Source organism: Elephantulus edwardii, unplaced genomic scaffold (genome assembly GCF_000299155.1).
Source record: "Elephantulus edwardii isolate Elephantulus edwardi_28Jun2011 unplaced genomic scaffold, EleEdw1.0 scaffold00046, whole genome shotgun sequence".
NCBI classification, from domain to species: domain Eukaryota; kingdom Metazoa; phylum Chordata; class Mammalia; order Macroscelidea; family Macroscelididae; genus Elephantulus; species Elephantulus edwardii.
In genome coordinates, this window is record NW_006399796.1 from 1,304,998 (window position 1) to 1,321,572 (window position 16,575).

Sequence of the window (16,575 nt, forward strand, 5' to 3'; positions counted from 1 at the left end):
GAAATACATTATCGATTAAATGTTTACTTATATGTTCCAGTTAGCAACATTTAAAAAATTTTGTTTCAGATATTATCGAAGCTTTGAAGCCAGAGTATGTGGCACCTCTGGTCCTCTGGCTTTGCCATGAGAGCTGTAAGGAAAACGGTGGCTTGTTTGAGGTATGGTGCAGCTTCCTACTTTTCCCCAAAGCAATGTTTGGGCAATTAAAAAAAAATTAAAAATGAGTATTTTTCCAGTGGCTTAATTTATTAAGATCTGCATGAGTTCACATAATTTGTGTTGTTTACCTTTAAGATGTATTTGTTATGGTTAAGGAATAAGTGTTAACTAATGTTATTTTTTTTAAAGTAGCAGAAATTTAATAAATTTGGTTTTCTTGATTTCTGGTATTCTTTTTTTTTAAATTTATTTTATTATTTTTTCTGTGTGTACTGTCAAATTGGATCTGACTGGTATAGGAGGAGATTGTCCTTTCTCCAGCAGAGCATCTGGTGGATTTGAACCATGCACCTCTGGGATTGCAGTGCAGCTTCTTGCCACTAGGCCACCAGAGCTCCCTGATTTCTGGTATTCTTACCAGATGGAAATGTAACTGATTCAATACATTTAGTCAGAGATGAAAAAATTTTAATTATTTTAGGATGCTAATTCATAGGAGAGAGGATTAAACCAGGCTGCTCCTTGGAGGCAAGGATTCTGGGGCTTCGTCTGACATACTTTGGACATGTTGTAAGGAGGGACAGGTCTTTAGAGAGGGACATCATGCTGGGTAGAGTGGAGGGACAGCACAGGAGGGGAAGACCCTTTATGAGGTGGATTGATTCAGTGACTGGGGCACTCGGGATGGGTTTGTCAGAGGCAATGAGATTGGCACAGGATAGAGCACGGTTTAGGGCAAACGACTCGACGGCACATAACAACAACAACAACAAATGGTAAAGTAGAAAGATAGAATGTAGAATTTAAAATCAGTCTTGCTGCATATTTTATTTTTATTCTTTAAATGGCTGGCTCATTGTAATATTGTACAAATTAACCTCTGCTATTTTCCTTTGAGGATTTTGTGACAATTAGAAGTCATATTTTTAAATCCTGGCCTTGAGGCCTAGCACATAGTTGTTGTGTGCTGTCAAGTTGGTACTGACCCTTAGCTGACCCTCTAGCCAGTTATCAGAGGCAATAAATCATAGATAGAAGATTACCCTTCCTTCTCTCGTGGAGCACCTAGTGAATTCTGTGTGCCTTTAATGATTGCATTGCAGCTTCTCACCACTAGGCTATCAGAGTTCCTACATAGCACTCATCTCCAGTTTTAGCTATTTTATCCCAATAATCTTTTTGTAAAAATTTTGTTTTATTTTGGTTTGCAAACATAGTTAATATACTTTGTGTTTCACATTTTCCTTCATTCATATTGTGCTTCATACAATCATTCCCATGCACTGTGTTTTAGAAAATCAATCACCATTGAACTACGTTCACTATTACCTCATCTTTTTAGGTCCCAGCTGATTCATTCCCATTTACTTTATTGCTTCCCTCCACCCACCAAGTTGTGCAAGCGCATGATTTTCCCCCTGCCCACCTTCTGCCCCCTTGCTCCTTTTCTTTCCCTCTTTGGGCCCTCATACCCATTTTACTACTTATCCTTCTCTTTTTACAATAATGCTCTTAAGCAGTATTTGTCCCTATGAGACTGAATAGTTCAGTCAGCATAATGGTGTCCAGTCTCTCTCAAGTTATGTAGTGTTTTTTGAAATTGTTGCTCCTGAGTGCTACATAGTATTCCATCATGTGAATGTCTATACTCTTTTGAAGAAGAAAGAGTAATAATAGCATTTAGAGCTAAAATTTTATGTAGTCTTCTTTCATTTTATTGAGAAATAGCTTTTTAAACTATGTAAATTTTATAGTGATATTTATTAATCCTATGAGAAAAATATAAGCTCACTGTGGCAGATTTCAAAAATAGAGAAAAGTTTATCAAAGATAAAATAATCTATCTTACTATCATCCAGATAAAATTACTGCTAATATTTTTATATATTCAAGTCTTGGATGTGCAAATTATCTTTTATAAATCTGTACTTTATGCACATACAAACAGGATCATGTTCTTGATGAAATTCTGTATGTTGTTATTTTCTTTTAATTTATTGTGAACATCTTAAAATAAATCATTTGACATAAATGATTTACAAAACGTGTTAAGAATTATATGCAATATTCTATATTAAACATTGTCACTAAAGTTTTGATATCTAAATTGGCACATACAAACCTTTTTTTGCTTGGTTAGAGCCCTTACTTCTAGTCCTGGAGAGGATGTTGCAATTTGTTTCTTTCTCATAAATTAATAGACCAACTTTTGATTTTATCTATTATGATTGCATCAGAATGAATTGGATTTATTATAATAGATGTAGACTTATTAATATAAATGAAAAGGGTAATAAAAAGCCATACCCTTCAGCCTAGAGCCATTAAGATGTCTTCTGTCTCCTGATGTATTTTCTTCTGTCGTGTTCTTGTGGAAGTCTCATGCTAAGTTCTGGCATACTACATGTGCTATTTGAAGATGTGACAAAGAGACTTTATTTCTGTAAGACATTTTTTTCTGAACACATTTTTATTTTTTTATAGTGACCTCTAGAAATTATCTTTTTGGGTTGCTGTTAATGCACTTTGCCATTTGTCTTCTCTCTGTGTACAACATGTTTCATTGAATGACTGTGTAGTTTATTAAGTCGGATTTTGGTTTTGTTTGGCTTTGATGTTTTTATATTCACTAGGTATCTAGCGGGTATTTATTTTGAGCTCATGATATTCAAGGCAATTTCTACTATTTATATTGGTTAACCTTCACGGTAACCTTATACAGAACGTGTCTTACCCATAATAATTTATAGATGAGGAGACTTAAATTTGAAGAGGTTAAATAATTTGTCCAGGGTCACACAGCCAGTAAATGGAAGAGCTGGAGTCAGATTTTGGTTTCTTATATTGGAGTCATGCTTTTTTATGCTGCTTTATATTTCTATTCTAATATCATTAACAGTATGAAGTCAGAGGCACTGTTGGACTGTTGTAGATCTGTGTTGTTTTCACATATTTTTTATTAAGTATTTTTATTTATTCTTAAATATTTTTTTATCACAACTTTAAGTAAATCATCAGTGTTTTCATTTATTGCCATTTAACTTTCTGATATTTCCAGTGAGATTACGGCATTTATTTTGATTTTTAAAAATTAGTCATTTCACGTTTGATGTTATAATTTCCCATTTTTCTCTTTTTATAGGTAGGAGCAGGATGGATTGGAAAATGTAAGTCCCTCAGTTTTGGTTTTCCATAAATTATTTTAATGTCTAAGTTAAAACTATCTACCTATCCATTTAGAACTAGGTGAGGATCTTATTAAATGCCTCATTATTGTATAAGGACTTTTCCATATTGAGTGTATGCATATTCAGTTTTAAATATTATTATCTCAAAGAAAACTCAAACTCACTGCTATCAAGTCACTGTTAACTCATACTTGATTCTCTCTTGGGTTCCAGTGGCTGTAAATCACACACGACGGATTTTCCCATTGTTCTCTCTGAGTTGATGGTGGATTCACACAGTCACAGAGCCATGGCCTTTGGTTTAGCACCAGCTTCACTTTCTCTGAGACATGCCTATTTGTTCCTTTGACAGTCCATGTGATATTCTTCTTCAACACCACTGCTCAAAAGCATCAGTTTTTCCTCTGTTGACCTAAGGAGCTAAACAATGCAACTAACTCTTTACAGACTGTACCACCAGAGCTCCCTTATAACAACAGTTATTCTAAAGCACGGCAATTGCCTTGCAGGTCTGTTGCCCTTCAAAAATCTATCTGTTCAGTTTTTTTCTTGCAAACAGTTGCCATTCAGTATTTGTCATGCCTTATTAAGAACTTGGCTCTTTGCTTTTTTCAGTTGCTGGTATCTCTCAAGCCTGTTCTTACTATTTTAGCAGAAAAGTGAGTGGGAAAGAGAAGTGCTTTTAAGAAACTGAGAAGAGCCTTATCCTAGATAGCAGGTTCTCAAAGTCTCCAATGATTCTTTTACTTGGAACCAAGTATGAGTTACCAGGAGGTGACAGTGGGGAATCACATTAGACAACTTTTTGGCTAGAAAATTGGAACTACTGTTTGGAAATCATTCCCATTAAGCCCACAAATACATTTATTTGGCAACATTTCTCTTCTATCCTATATGGTGAATGCCAAATTTGACAATTGTACTGTGACATTTGTTTTGTTACTAAACTTGTGTAACTTTCAGTCTATCCTAATTCTGGTTTTCATTGTTGGCTGCTAAGATAAAAATTGTTTATACAATTAATTACTTAAAAGCTTGGCATCTCTAACAACAACAGCCATCTCTAAAGATCATCATTATAGCATTATTATTATTAGAGTGTCCGTATTTAGAATCAGAGTATCAATATTTGTAACATTAATATCCATTCACCACAACTGTTAATGTAATTTTTATTTCTTTAGCAGCTTTGAGTGCCTTGATGATACCATATAAGAAAAAGGAGAGCAGATGTTGTAATAAAATCTGTGTCTAGTATTTGATAGATACAAAAGCTGTTCTTGTCATATATCACTGAGTCAGAACTGATTCATAGCAGACGCTTCAGTGGGTTTTTTAGAGGCAGTACATCACATAGGAAGAGATTGCCTATCTTTTTATTGTGGAGCAACTGGTAGATTCAAACAATATGCCTTTGGGTTGATGGCTCAGCTCTTTACCCCCAGGCCATGAGAGCTCATACACAAATACCTAAGTGGTAGAGGCAGGCATTTATATCATTCCCTAGGACAGACTTTTCATTTTATAATTATCAAACCCCCATATTTAAATAAGAAGATTGGTAGAATTCTTCTGGCTGTTTCAAATGTAGACTGTTAAGATTTTCTTTCTTGGAACTTACTAACCATTAGATGGGGAGCAGTCCACATTCTTAATTGTCAATTTTTCAGCTTCTTTATAGTCTAATTTATTTGATTTATATACATGATTGGGACATAATGGGAGGTGTGCTCTCAAATGTGTTTACTGTACCTGCCCCCTCCCCGCCCCCATTTAATGGTTGTGAGTCTGTGCATTCTAGTAAGACTTACTCTAGAGATGGAGATGGGGCAAAGGAAAAAAGAATGAGAACTCATCAGGGCTACCTGCTGTACTAACTTTTTTGTTAATTGTATTCATTGGCCTTGTGTCACACCTGGTGCTTTTTAACCAAATTCTGTTATATCTTGATTTTATAAAAGAGAGCATGAGGTATACTATGTGAGTGATCTATGGTCATGAAATCAATCATCTGGTATGATTTTATAGATTTTCACTTCTTTCTCATTCAACCATTAGTAATATATCTATCATAGTTCAAGGATAGTTTTAATTTCTTTTCACCTTCAAATACTTTGAAAAATTTTGAAAATATCCTAACGGCTTATATATTATTTCTTTAGGAGAAATGCATTTTACGGAGTGTCATAAAACTTACTATTTAAGAATTTCCCTTTCCTAATTCCTGTTATTCTTGAAGTTAAAAACATGCATCCTTTTTTCTTTCTCCCTCTTAAATCACGTGTTTAATATCTACTTCTGTTTCTCTATAATCAGTACGCTGGGAGCGGACCTTGGGAGCTGTTGTAAGGAAGAAGAATCAGCCAATGACTCCTGAGGCAGTGAAGGCTAACTGGGCAAAGATCTGTGACTTTGATAATACCAGCACTCCTCAGAGTATACAAGGTAAAGTGAGTTTCAAGTCAGTCCAGCCATAACAAAAGGATTCTTTTCTATGTTGTAATTTTCTTAATTGTGGTGACTTACGGTAAAAAGAGCAAGGGCCCTATGGGGACAGGTTTATTTGACCCTTACCAACTCCACAAAGGGGAACCGTTCTCATCAACATCATCAGCAACACAAACCCAATTCATGAGGTCAGACATGTCCCCCTCACTTCTGCATCTCTTTCTTTTCATCCCAACAGCAATCTTACTGCTTTACTGAGTATAAAATGCATTGCATTAGTTCACAGACTACACGAACCAAATTTAGGAAGTTAAAAAGCTATAAGTCAGGTTAGTAGTAGAAAGAATTATTCAATTAGGACAACTGCTGAAATGTGCTCACAGGCAACTCAGCCTTGAGCCTCTCAGCTTTAGGCCAGTATTACAAAGCCAGTTATGGCTCTTTCCCTCACTCCTCCAACAAACTTGGGCAAATGGCTCTTAGCTCTGGTTCAATAATGTAGCAATCTGAGGTAAACTATATCTCATTTCATGAGTCTGCTATGACTACTAGTCCTATAGGCCCTTGTCTGGCTGGTGCAAGAATCTCTGGCCCTGAAGGATGCATTGCATTCACGTTGCTGCTGCTTTGTTGGTGGTAATATTCTCAAAGTCTGCCTCTACATACACTCTATTTAATGTCAGAACTAGCCGGTCTCTTTGTGGTTAGGCTAACAAGCCCTATTCTTAATATTCCTGTCCATCCACATGGCAATGTGGGTCGGTGGTGAGGGAAGCTATTCTGAATAATAAACCCTTAACACAACACTTAGATGTTTGAATCATCCACAGCATATTTTATGTTCTGGTATGATTGTTGTTTGTGGTCTTCACATTGAGTACAACTCATAGTGAAACTATGAATAGATGACTTGTGCCATCTTTATCACCTCTGATTTTGTCATTCTTTTCAGTTTCAAGCTTGTTTATAATTTTAATTTATTTGATTTATATACATGGCTAGGACATAGCAGGAGGTATTCTCCTTTGTATTGAATGTACCTGCTCTCCATCTAATGACTGGCTTCAAGTCTTCCATTATTTAACCATTATCTCCTTATCTGACTTTATTTTTCACCATTTTCCAAATGTTTACTTAGATCTGTGATATTTAGGCTCACTTGTTTTTGCCCTATTAGTAGATTTTACTGTTTCAGGTTAATATGCTATGCTGTTTGTTTGCCATTATAATTTAGCCTTTCCTTCTTTTATCATTTCTGCAAATCTTGAGTCTTAGAAAAACTTAAGGCCCAATATATTCAACTAAATGTCCTCAGCACAACTGTTTTAACTGTTTTTGTTTCATTTTACTGGATTTGTTAACTGCATTGCAAGCTCTGATGGAGCCAGAAACTACCTTTTATGTATTTTTTAAATTTTTATTTAGTGGTAGCAGAAAGCTAGAGTCATAGAAAAGATTTTTTCTTTTTTTCTCCATAGAAAAGATTTAATAATTTTTGCCAAATTGAATTACTGAATTATCTGTGCTGTTGCACATAACTTTATTGCACAGGCAATAAAAGAATTAATTATATTATTTCCCCTATAATTTATAAATGGATATAGTATGTGGAATTTAAAAGGACTTTCTGGAAAAGATCATGAAACAGTTATTTTAGAAAAATAAAATCTTATTTTTTCTTTTTGATAATTTTATATTCAAAGTTTGATAGAATATATAAAAAATGACTATTCTGTTATTTTACTTTCTAAATGATACTTCCTAATTTCTAGTGCCCTCAGTGACATTTTCATTGTGTCATTTTTTAAATCAAATAATAACATGGGTGTCTTATAATGAAAGGTAGCATTTTCTGCATTTTATATTGGAGTTAAAATTAATTTATGAATACCATTTGTGTATTAAAATGAATGAGAAAAAAAGAAATATATTAAAATTTTGTTCTGATGGCAGATTTCCACTTGATTGTCTCAAATATGTTAGAAAGTTTTAAAAGGAAGCTAATTGAATTATATGATTGCAATAAGTTACCTCTAGTACTGGAAATAAAGTTAAAAGAAAATCATCTTTTCTATTGAGTTGAGACTTCTGGAGCAACTATTTCATCTCCTCATTTTAAAGAGGAATGTATGAAATAACAGGAACCTAACTACCTGGCTCAGACTCTTCTGTCTAGCCAGTGTGTGAGCTAAGAAGTAGTCTCCAAGTGCAATGCTTTCAGCCTATATCAAAGTGCCTTTCAGTTAAACAGCATCCTTAATAAAGTGGTGGAGGGAGGATTAATAGGCATGAAGTCTTTCTACCAGTATCATCAGGAATGGTGGTTGCCCTTAGCCACCTCAGACTCTGTATTTAGTTATGGGTGTTTTGTCTTTCTTTGTATCAGTTAAGACCATACCAGAGCCTGCTTTCAGAATCCTTTTGCTTATGTGGGTGCATCATGTGCTTCCTGCATTCACCTTTTAGAGTCTAAAACAGCAGCTTCAGATTACTATTTTGAATCGTGGTCACCAGAATGGCTTTCTCTGGAAGAATTTTGAGTAATATCTTCACGGCTACTGCTTTTATTGAAACTCAAATTATTCTTTGAGATTGTTTCATTTCAATGGTGTGGTTAGGAGTGGAAGACAAGTCACTTGTTTCACATCAATCATAGTCTACATATCTATGAACAGGTCTTTAATTTTGTAGAGTTATAAAGAACCTTAATGATATCTAAAGGTTTAGTAAACCCCCTTCAAATCAGTTAATGCTTTGTTTTCTATTGATACCTAGATAACTGAAACTTTCAGTCGTATGCAATTTTTCCTACAGTGTCTTGACACATTCAATTTATGAGTACCATTGAAGGTTCTACAGCCCATTTGCAGAATGTTGTAAGAATAATTATTGAGCATATTGCAGCTTTTCTTAGTAATATCTTTAACAGAAGCATTGCTTTTTTTTAAATTTTAGAATCATCTGCAGGTATAATTGGAGTTCTAAGTAAAATAGAGTCAGAAGGAGTTTCACCAAATCATACGAATCATAAAGCATCAACAACCACATCAGGATTTGTAAGTAGGAAAAAAAGCCCAAAACTTTTGCTTTCTTTGGAAATGTTTTCTTTGTTGTTTTCTTTTTTTAAATACGGTCACTACTTTCCAGTCATGAATAATTACTGAAAAGTATTTGTTGTTGTTGTGTACTGTAGAGTCAGAACTGATCCATAGCTGACCCTCCAGCAGGTTTTCAGAGGCAGTAATCACACGGGAGGAGATTGCCCATCCTTCTCCCACGGAGCAGCTGGTGGCCTCGACCCATGTACCTTTGAAATTGCAGCTCAGCTTCTTGCCACTAACCCACCAGGGCAGTGGCCATTTGAAACTGAAGATTTGTTTAGAAATTACTTATGATTGACATCAGAGCAAGCTTAGTTTTGACAATAAATGGAAGTCATGATTGTTGAACCACCTGAAGAGATGGTTCATTTTCCTTTTCAACTTTGTCCTCTTCTCCTTTCTTTCTGAACTGCAGTAGGCTTTTTTCCCCTTAATAACATAGCAAGGCAGTTACATCTCAGTTTCCAAGGTCTTTCCTAGAGTGCGAGGCGAATGGAAGGTAACCCCTTCAGTTTCTCAAAGCTGTCCTAGATGATTGAGAGCAAAAGTACTGAAAGTGGAGACTGTCTTAACCTGAACTTTTGATAGGGATGCTTTGTTCTTTGCAGATAATTTTTAGCAGTCTCCTTTAGGGGCTATGGTAAATCAAGGTAATTACCTGATTCGTACTCTGACCACTTACTTCTCTCTCTTGCTGTTTGGGAATATAAGACGAGAAACAGATTAGGTAGGCCTGTATCAATGCCTCCTCTTTATGCTCACCTTTTTCATGTAGTCTCATTTTGCCCAATTATTATTTTTTCTTTTAAATTTATCTTTAAATCGAGTGCAAGTAAATGGTGTCAAAATTTGTGGAAAAATACTATATTGCTATGCAGTATGCTATGTGTAGGATTATGTGTTGTGGACACTGCTGTGTCTCTTCCTTTTTTATTTAACAGACACAATACTGTGTATATTGAAAAAGCCAAACAGAAATGTAAAGAATTCATAAAAATTTATGTATCAAATGTTATTTTTCAAGTTGTTTAATTTACTGTTAAGTAGGAAAGATGCAGAACTTTTTTTTTAGTAATTTTAATGAGCATTTACAGAGATTTTGGATTTCCATTCATTCATTGCTGCACTTCTCTCCCCGCCCTCCCTCCCCCCTCCAGATGCAGAACTTTTCATAAAGCAATGTACTGTACTGAATATTGATTAATTTTGAATGAATGTAAGTTAAAATAGCAGATGGGACTTTTGCTTTTTCTTCAGTGCAGTTCACAAGTTTGATTTTTTTAAAAAGTATCATTGATAATGCTAGTTTGTTTGCCATTTTTTAATTTTATTTTTTTAGAAAAGGATATTGTGGCGTTTCTGAGTCATTTGCTTTTAAAAATAGCATTGATACAGTGTTGAACTTTGAGAATGTTTGTTCATGGCTACAAGTAAGAAAACTCTCATTGGGTTACTAATTCTAATAGAATTGTGGTTTTAGGTCATGGTAAAGTTAACTTTTTTCATGTCTTGAACTTTCTTCTCTTTAAAAAAGCTGTAGTATGTAAATAATAAGAAATAAATATCTTGTCACATTGGATTCTGGTATTTTGTATCTGAGGATAGGTATGGCGTTGCCATTGTATATTATGTAACCTGTCTTGAATCATAGTAACTTGATTGGAAACCCCACAAGTTTCTTAGGTTATAGTATTTCCAGGCAAAATTGAGGAATCTTCCTCTTCTGGAGCAATGGTGTGTTCAAACCACCTGCTTTTCAATTAGCAAATGAGCACTTAAACATTGCAGTATCTGTAAAGGGCTAGGAGGTAAATTGCTTGGGTTTTATAGGGATCTCTGGTGACTTGGTGGGTAAGGAGTTGTGCTACCAACTCAAAGGCAGACAGTTCAAACCCACCAGCTTCTCCTCTAGAGAAAGATGAGCATTCTCCTCCTGTGCAGTTTATAGTCTCTGAAAACCTTCTGGAGGGTCAGCTATGAATCTTCCAACTCAATGGCGGTGAATTGTTTTAGGCTTTATGGGTTATGTACTGTTTCTGTCATGTATTTATTCTTCTTATTCCTTTTCTTTTTAACCATCCTTCAAAAATGTGAAAGCCTTTAATAAGCTTGTAGTTTTCCATCCCTGTTTTATGATAAAAGTGATTGAAATGTTGAATATCTGTCTTTTATAAGCTAATATATGGATCATTAGCTAGTGATAGCATCACTAAATAGCAAAATATAACATCCAATTAGATGGGAAGAATCTTTAGGTAGAATTTTATTCTAACTGGAATCATTATGAGGCAATCTAAAATACAGTTAGCATTATTTTCTCTAAGTTTTTGAATTTTATATAATAGAACTTCTAGAGCAATTTACTATTCTTATTTATAGAAATGCATTATTCGTTGGATATTTAGATAGCCAATAGTTACTGAATTAGTCTCTTCCCACCATTAGAAGCAGGAAAGTTGAAAACGAGACATGATATTTGTTAGCATGATGCAAACAATAAAAAGTACTTATCTGTAAATGAAGTCCTTTCACACACTATCTAATTGGTTCTATTTTTAAAAATTCATATATAATGAAGCAATTATGAAGCTCCATCAAATTCTCTAAAATGGCATTTTGTTCACATCTTTTCAAAAACAAAACTAAGTATGTAAGCAATTATTAATTTTGGAAAATTGAATATCAGAGATTTGACAGAAATGGTATCTGTGAAAATAATTATTTGTATCTTTTTTTTAGGCTGGAGTGATTGGCCACAATCTTTCTTCATTTTCTTCTTCTTACACTGAACTGGAAGCTATTATGTATGCCCTTGGAGTGGGAGCATCGGTTAAGGATCCAAAAGATTTGAAATTTATTTATGAAGGAGATTCTGACTTTTCCTGTTTGCCTACATTTGCAGTTGTCTTAGCTCAGAAATCATTAATGAGTGGAGAGCTGGCAAACATTCCTGGACTTTCAATCAACCTGGCAAAAGTATGCCTAATAAGGAACTTTTTTTTAACTTTTTTTTTTTTAATAAGGAACTTTTTATCTGCTTTTCTTCTTTGTGTTAAAATATGATTGATGAAGGTTTTATAGCTATATATGCACATATAGAATTATAGAATATAGAAGTTTAGGAATCAAGATTTATCTCATGAATTTTTTAATAATAATAAAAATGAGAGATAGTTTAAATGGTAAGCAAAAAAAAAAGGATGGAAATAAAAATTTAGTCCTTCTCTCCCATTTACTTGACTTATGGTTAGTAATGTCTCTAAGCTTCAGTTTCCTTTTCTAAAAGGGATATGATATTTCTTAACTCATAATATTGATGAAAGAGCAAACCAGATATTTGAGACAGAGAGTTGGTAAGTGCTTTGCTTATTCTGAGAACAGGGAGGCATATAACTGGGAATGAGCAAGGAGGCAGGACTGGGAGAAGAACCGTCACTGTAAGATGGTTAAGTGTTTAAGATCACTGTAAGCTTTTACTGTCTTTAAGATGGCATGTTCCAGGGAGCTCTGGTGGCCTAGTGGCAAGAAGCTGTATTGCAATCCCAAAGGTACATGGTTCGAATCCACCAGATGCTCTGCCGGAGAAGGAGGGATAATTTCCTCCTGTACCAGTCAGATCTGATTTGACGGTACATGCACAAAAAATAATAAAATAAATTAAAAAAAAAAAAAAGATGGCATGTTCCTGTAGCACTAAGCTAAGGAACAACGTGATTCTGACTTTGTTCATTCGCAAGCCCACTCTTTTTGCTATATGAAGATAGATTATTAAGAAGCAGGCATGGAAGGGTTCAAACAGTTAAGTGTCTGTTCTAGAGGAGTCAAGGATGAAGAATTTTGGTCTGAACAGAGACCAAATATGTATGTATACTATACACAGTTTATTTCTATGTATGTATAATAATTATATATGCTATTATTACATATAGTAAAAATATGAATATACACTTTATTTTGAGGTATCAGGAATTAGGTTTTGGCCATTCAAGTGGAGATTCAAGTGGAGATATACAGGGATTTGAGTATATGAATGTTGATTTTGCCATTTATGTTTGGTTCATGTTTTACTGATTTAAATGACTTTAGCACTAGCCCTACTTGTTGGTTTTTGTTTAATATGTTTACTGAATGCCTAATATATTCTGCGGACAGTAATAAGCACTGGAAATAACTAGTACTTCTGTTGGCAGATTTACCCACTCCTTACACTGTGACATAGTTAGGTTCCAAAGAACTGTTTGGTATGCAGAATCAGTGTTGTACAAGGCTGTCTCCCATCTTTGGCACCAGTGTTCCCTTTCCACATTGCTCACTGCCCGTTGGATATTACTGGGACATATCAGGATGAACATGGCATGGTGGCCTTCTTTCTCCATCATGCCTTCCCCACCAGTGCTAAGCCAGTGACGTTAGGGGGTTAGAGTGGTGGGGGTGGGGGGTGGAGTCTATCACTTAATCTCTCTATGCCTGCTCTTATTTCATATCGTGTTGCTGTTGTTTTACATCCTCTATTGTGAATGACTGGAAACACGTGTTGCCAAGTGGTTGCTGTCCCTCATGTGTCCAGTTATCTCCATGACCTCTAATATATTATTTAGCCGGTCTTTTGGAGAATACTCTGGGCCTAGCCATAGCTCTGTGTGCAACCAGATCTTTGGGTGTGCCATTTGAAAATATTTCCACATTTGTTATATAGAGAAATGTTGGGTTAGTGGTTTAGTCGATTAACTGAGTCACTATAAGAGAGCTGATGACCCGCAGTTAGATGGATTGACACAGTGACAGTAAAAATGAGCTCGAGCATGTCAGAGATCATGAGAATAGGTACAAGATAGGGCAAAATTCCAATCTGTTTTTATGGGGTCACTATAAATTGGGGCCAACTCAAACACATGTTAAGGACAGCAACAATCCAGTTATCTGTCAGTAAGAAAGACCACAAATATACCTTTCTATGCTCTGAAAGAACGAACAGTCTTTAGAATGAGGTACTTTTTTCCCCTGAGTCACATTATTAAGAAGTGTAAGACAAACTGAGGCTATTTAAAGGAAGAAGTGATGGGAGTTCAGATGGCTTAATGGTAAAGAATTTTACTGCCAGCCCAAAGGCAGGTGGTTCAAATCCACCAGCTGCTCTGCAGGAGCAAGATGGGCAATCTCTTTCTGTATGATTTATCTCTGAAAATTCTCTACAGGGACCGCTATGAGTTGGTTCTAAACTTGATGGTACATAGCAACAACAAAAATGATGTGAACAAGTGAACAAGGCGAAAGTGGTTATAAACTCTATCCATATAATGACTGTTTAAAAAGAATATTTGCTAATATGGTTTTCCTTACCCTTTTAAAGCTGCTCCATGGTGAACAGTATTTGGAGTTGTATAAACCACTACCCAGAGCAGGTGAGTCCTGAACAGACTAATTCCATAATCATTCCATAGTTTTATTTCAGGCTAAATCTTATAAGATGGATCAATACATGAATCTAGCATATGTTGTTCTTGATTGCTTTTGAGTTGAGCATGACTCATAGCGACCCTATGAACAAAAGGCCTGAAGCCCCTCTACAATTATCGACATTAATCAATGTTTATAGAGTTTCTGGAGGTATGCCATTTAGGAAGGGGATGCCACTCAATCTAGCATATAGTGACCCAATGAAACATTTCTAAAGTTATTTTATGTACATGTCAGCCACTGGGGTAGATTGATGTTAGCTAATACCTGTTTGGGGATCTCTAGGGGCCTAGTGGTAAGGAGTTGCACTGCTAGTTCAAAGAGAGGAAGTTCACATCCACCAGCTCCCAGCCCCATGAGAGAAAGATGGTCAGTCTCCTCTGATGTGATTTACAGCCTCTGAAAACTCACTGGAAGATCAGCTATGAATCAGTTTACACTTAATGTCACATAACACCACCAACACCTCTTTTGAGTCCTAGAATCTTGCCTTTTAATAGTTTCATGAAAGTAAATAGCTTCAAAATACTAACATCTTTTCCCTATTGATATGTCATTTTATCTCTGTTGATTTGAGTAAATGATTATAAAGCAAATTGGTTGTCCATTCAACCATTCATATACATTTTGTTTCATAACATTAATTATAATACCTACAGTATAACCACAGTCTTCCCAGTTCCTTTCTGTGATTCTTGTTTCCACTGATCCTTCTCTGCTTTACTTTCCTGCCATAGGCTTTATCCTTGGCCAAATGCTTCCCTTTGGACCTTATATGATTTGTTTGGTTTGTTATAAAGATAATGGGCTGTGTGGATTATGGCTAACATTGAGAAGAAGGGGAGTCCCAGAACATTTAATTGTGCCTGTGTGAAACCTATACCTAGACTAAGACGCTATTGTGCAAACATAGCAAGGGAACACTGCATGGTTTAAAATCATGAAAGGTGTACATAAGGTTTGTATCCATTCTCCATACCTTTTCAGTCTATATACTGAGCAGATCATACAAGAAGCTGGGCTCTAAGAAGAAGAAGGTGCCATCAGGATAGGAGGATGACTCAGTAACAACCTGCATTTTGCAGACGACACAACGTTGTTTACTGAAAGTGAGAACTTAAAATGCTTGCTGCAGAAGATCAAAGACATCTCAACAAATTACATCTCAACATCAAGAAAACAAAAATCCTTACTACTGGACCAGTTAGGCAACATTGTGATATTTGGAGGAAATTTGACATTGTTTAGGATTTAATTTTGTTTGGTTCCATATCCCCTCTCATGGTAACAGCAGTCATAAAACAAAAAGGTATTGTTTGGGTTTTTTTTTTTTTTTTGGTATTTTTGGGAAATCAGCTGTCAAAAACCTCTCCAGAATGCTAAAGAGCAGTGATGTCACTTTAAAGACTAAGGTGTACCTCATCTAAGCCATGGTCTTTTCAGTTACTTCCTTTGCATCTGGAAGTTGGACAGTGAATAAGGATAGCAGAAGAATAATTGCCTTTGAGTTGTGATGGTCCAGAAAATTACTGGATATCCCATGGACTGCCATGTGAACAAACAAATCTTTTTTGGACAGAGTGCAATGAGGATGCTCTTTAGAGGTAAAGATGGTGGAACTTTGCCTCACATACTTTGGCCGTGTGGTCAGAAGGACCCAGTCCTTAAAAAAGGACATCATGCTGGGAAGGTGGAGGGTGAGTACGACAGAGAAGACTCTCAACAAGATGGTTTGGCACCAGTGACTGTGGTAACGACTCAAGTGTATCAGAGATAAGACAGTACAGGGTAAAGGAGTGCTCAGATCAGTTGTTCATAGGGTCACTGTGAGTCACAGACAGCTTGATGGCACCTAACAACTACCACCACCATGGTTGCTTATTCTAAGAAGTAAATGCCATCCTGGAATTATTGTTCATCTTCTCGGTGACCTGGTGGTAAGAAGCTGTGCAGCAATCCCAAAGGCTCATGGCTGGAATCTTCCAGATGCTCCACAGGAGAAGGATGAGCAGGCTGCTTCTATGCAATTTATTGCTGAAAACCCTCTAGCACGTGGTTATGGGCCAGTTTTGAGTCAATGGCAAACAATAAAAACAATTTAGTCTCGGGCATTCCATCAGTCTGTTGGGCTAATATGCTTTTTCTACAGTGTACAAAATTTCTTTTTTTTTTCTTTCTGTATTTTATTAATTTTCATAAACATTTACAGAGATTTTGGG

At 35.7% G+C, this 16,575-nt stretch overlaps 1 protein-coding gene across 2 annotated transcripts in view; it reads left to right on the plus strand.

Moving 5' to 3' along the window:
* HSD17B4 (hydroxysteroid (17-beta) dehydrogenase 4) overlaps positions 1-16,575 on the plus strand; it is a 130,051-nt gene that overhangs the window by 54,234 nt on the left and 59,242 nt on the right. For both annotated transcript variants that reach the window (XM_006885989.1, XM_006885990.1), the window contains 6 exons: positions 70-161; positions 3,305-3,329; positions 5,667-5,795; positions 8,754-8,854; positions 11,639-11,875; positions 14,250-14,301. In XM_006885989.1, the coding sequence (XP_006886051.1) occupies positions 70-161; positions 3,305-3,329; positions 5,667-5,795; positions 8,754-8,854; positions 11,639-11,875; positions 14,250-14,301 (636 nt within the window). The remainder of the gene's footprint in view (positions 1-69; positions 162-3,304; positions 3,330-5,666; positions 5,796-8,753; positions 8,855-11,638; positions 11,876-14,249; positions 14,302-16,575) is intronic.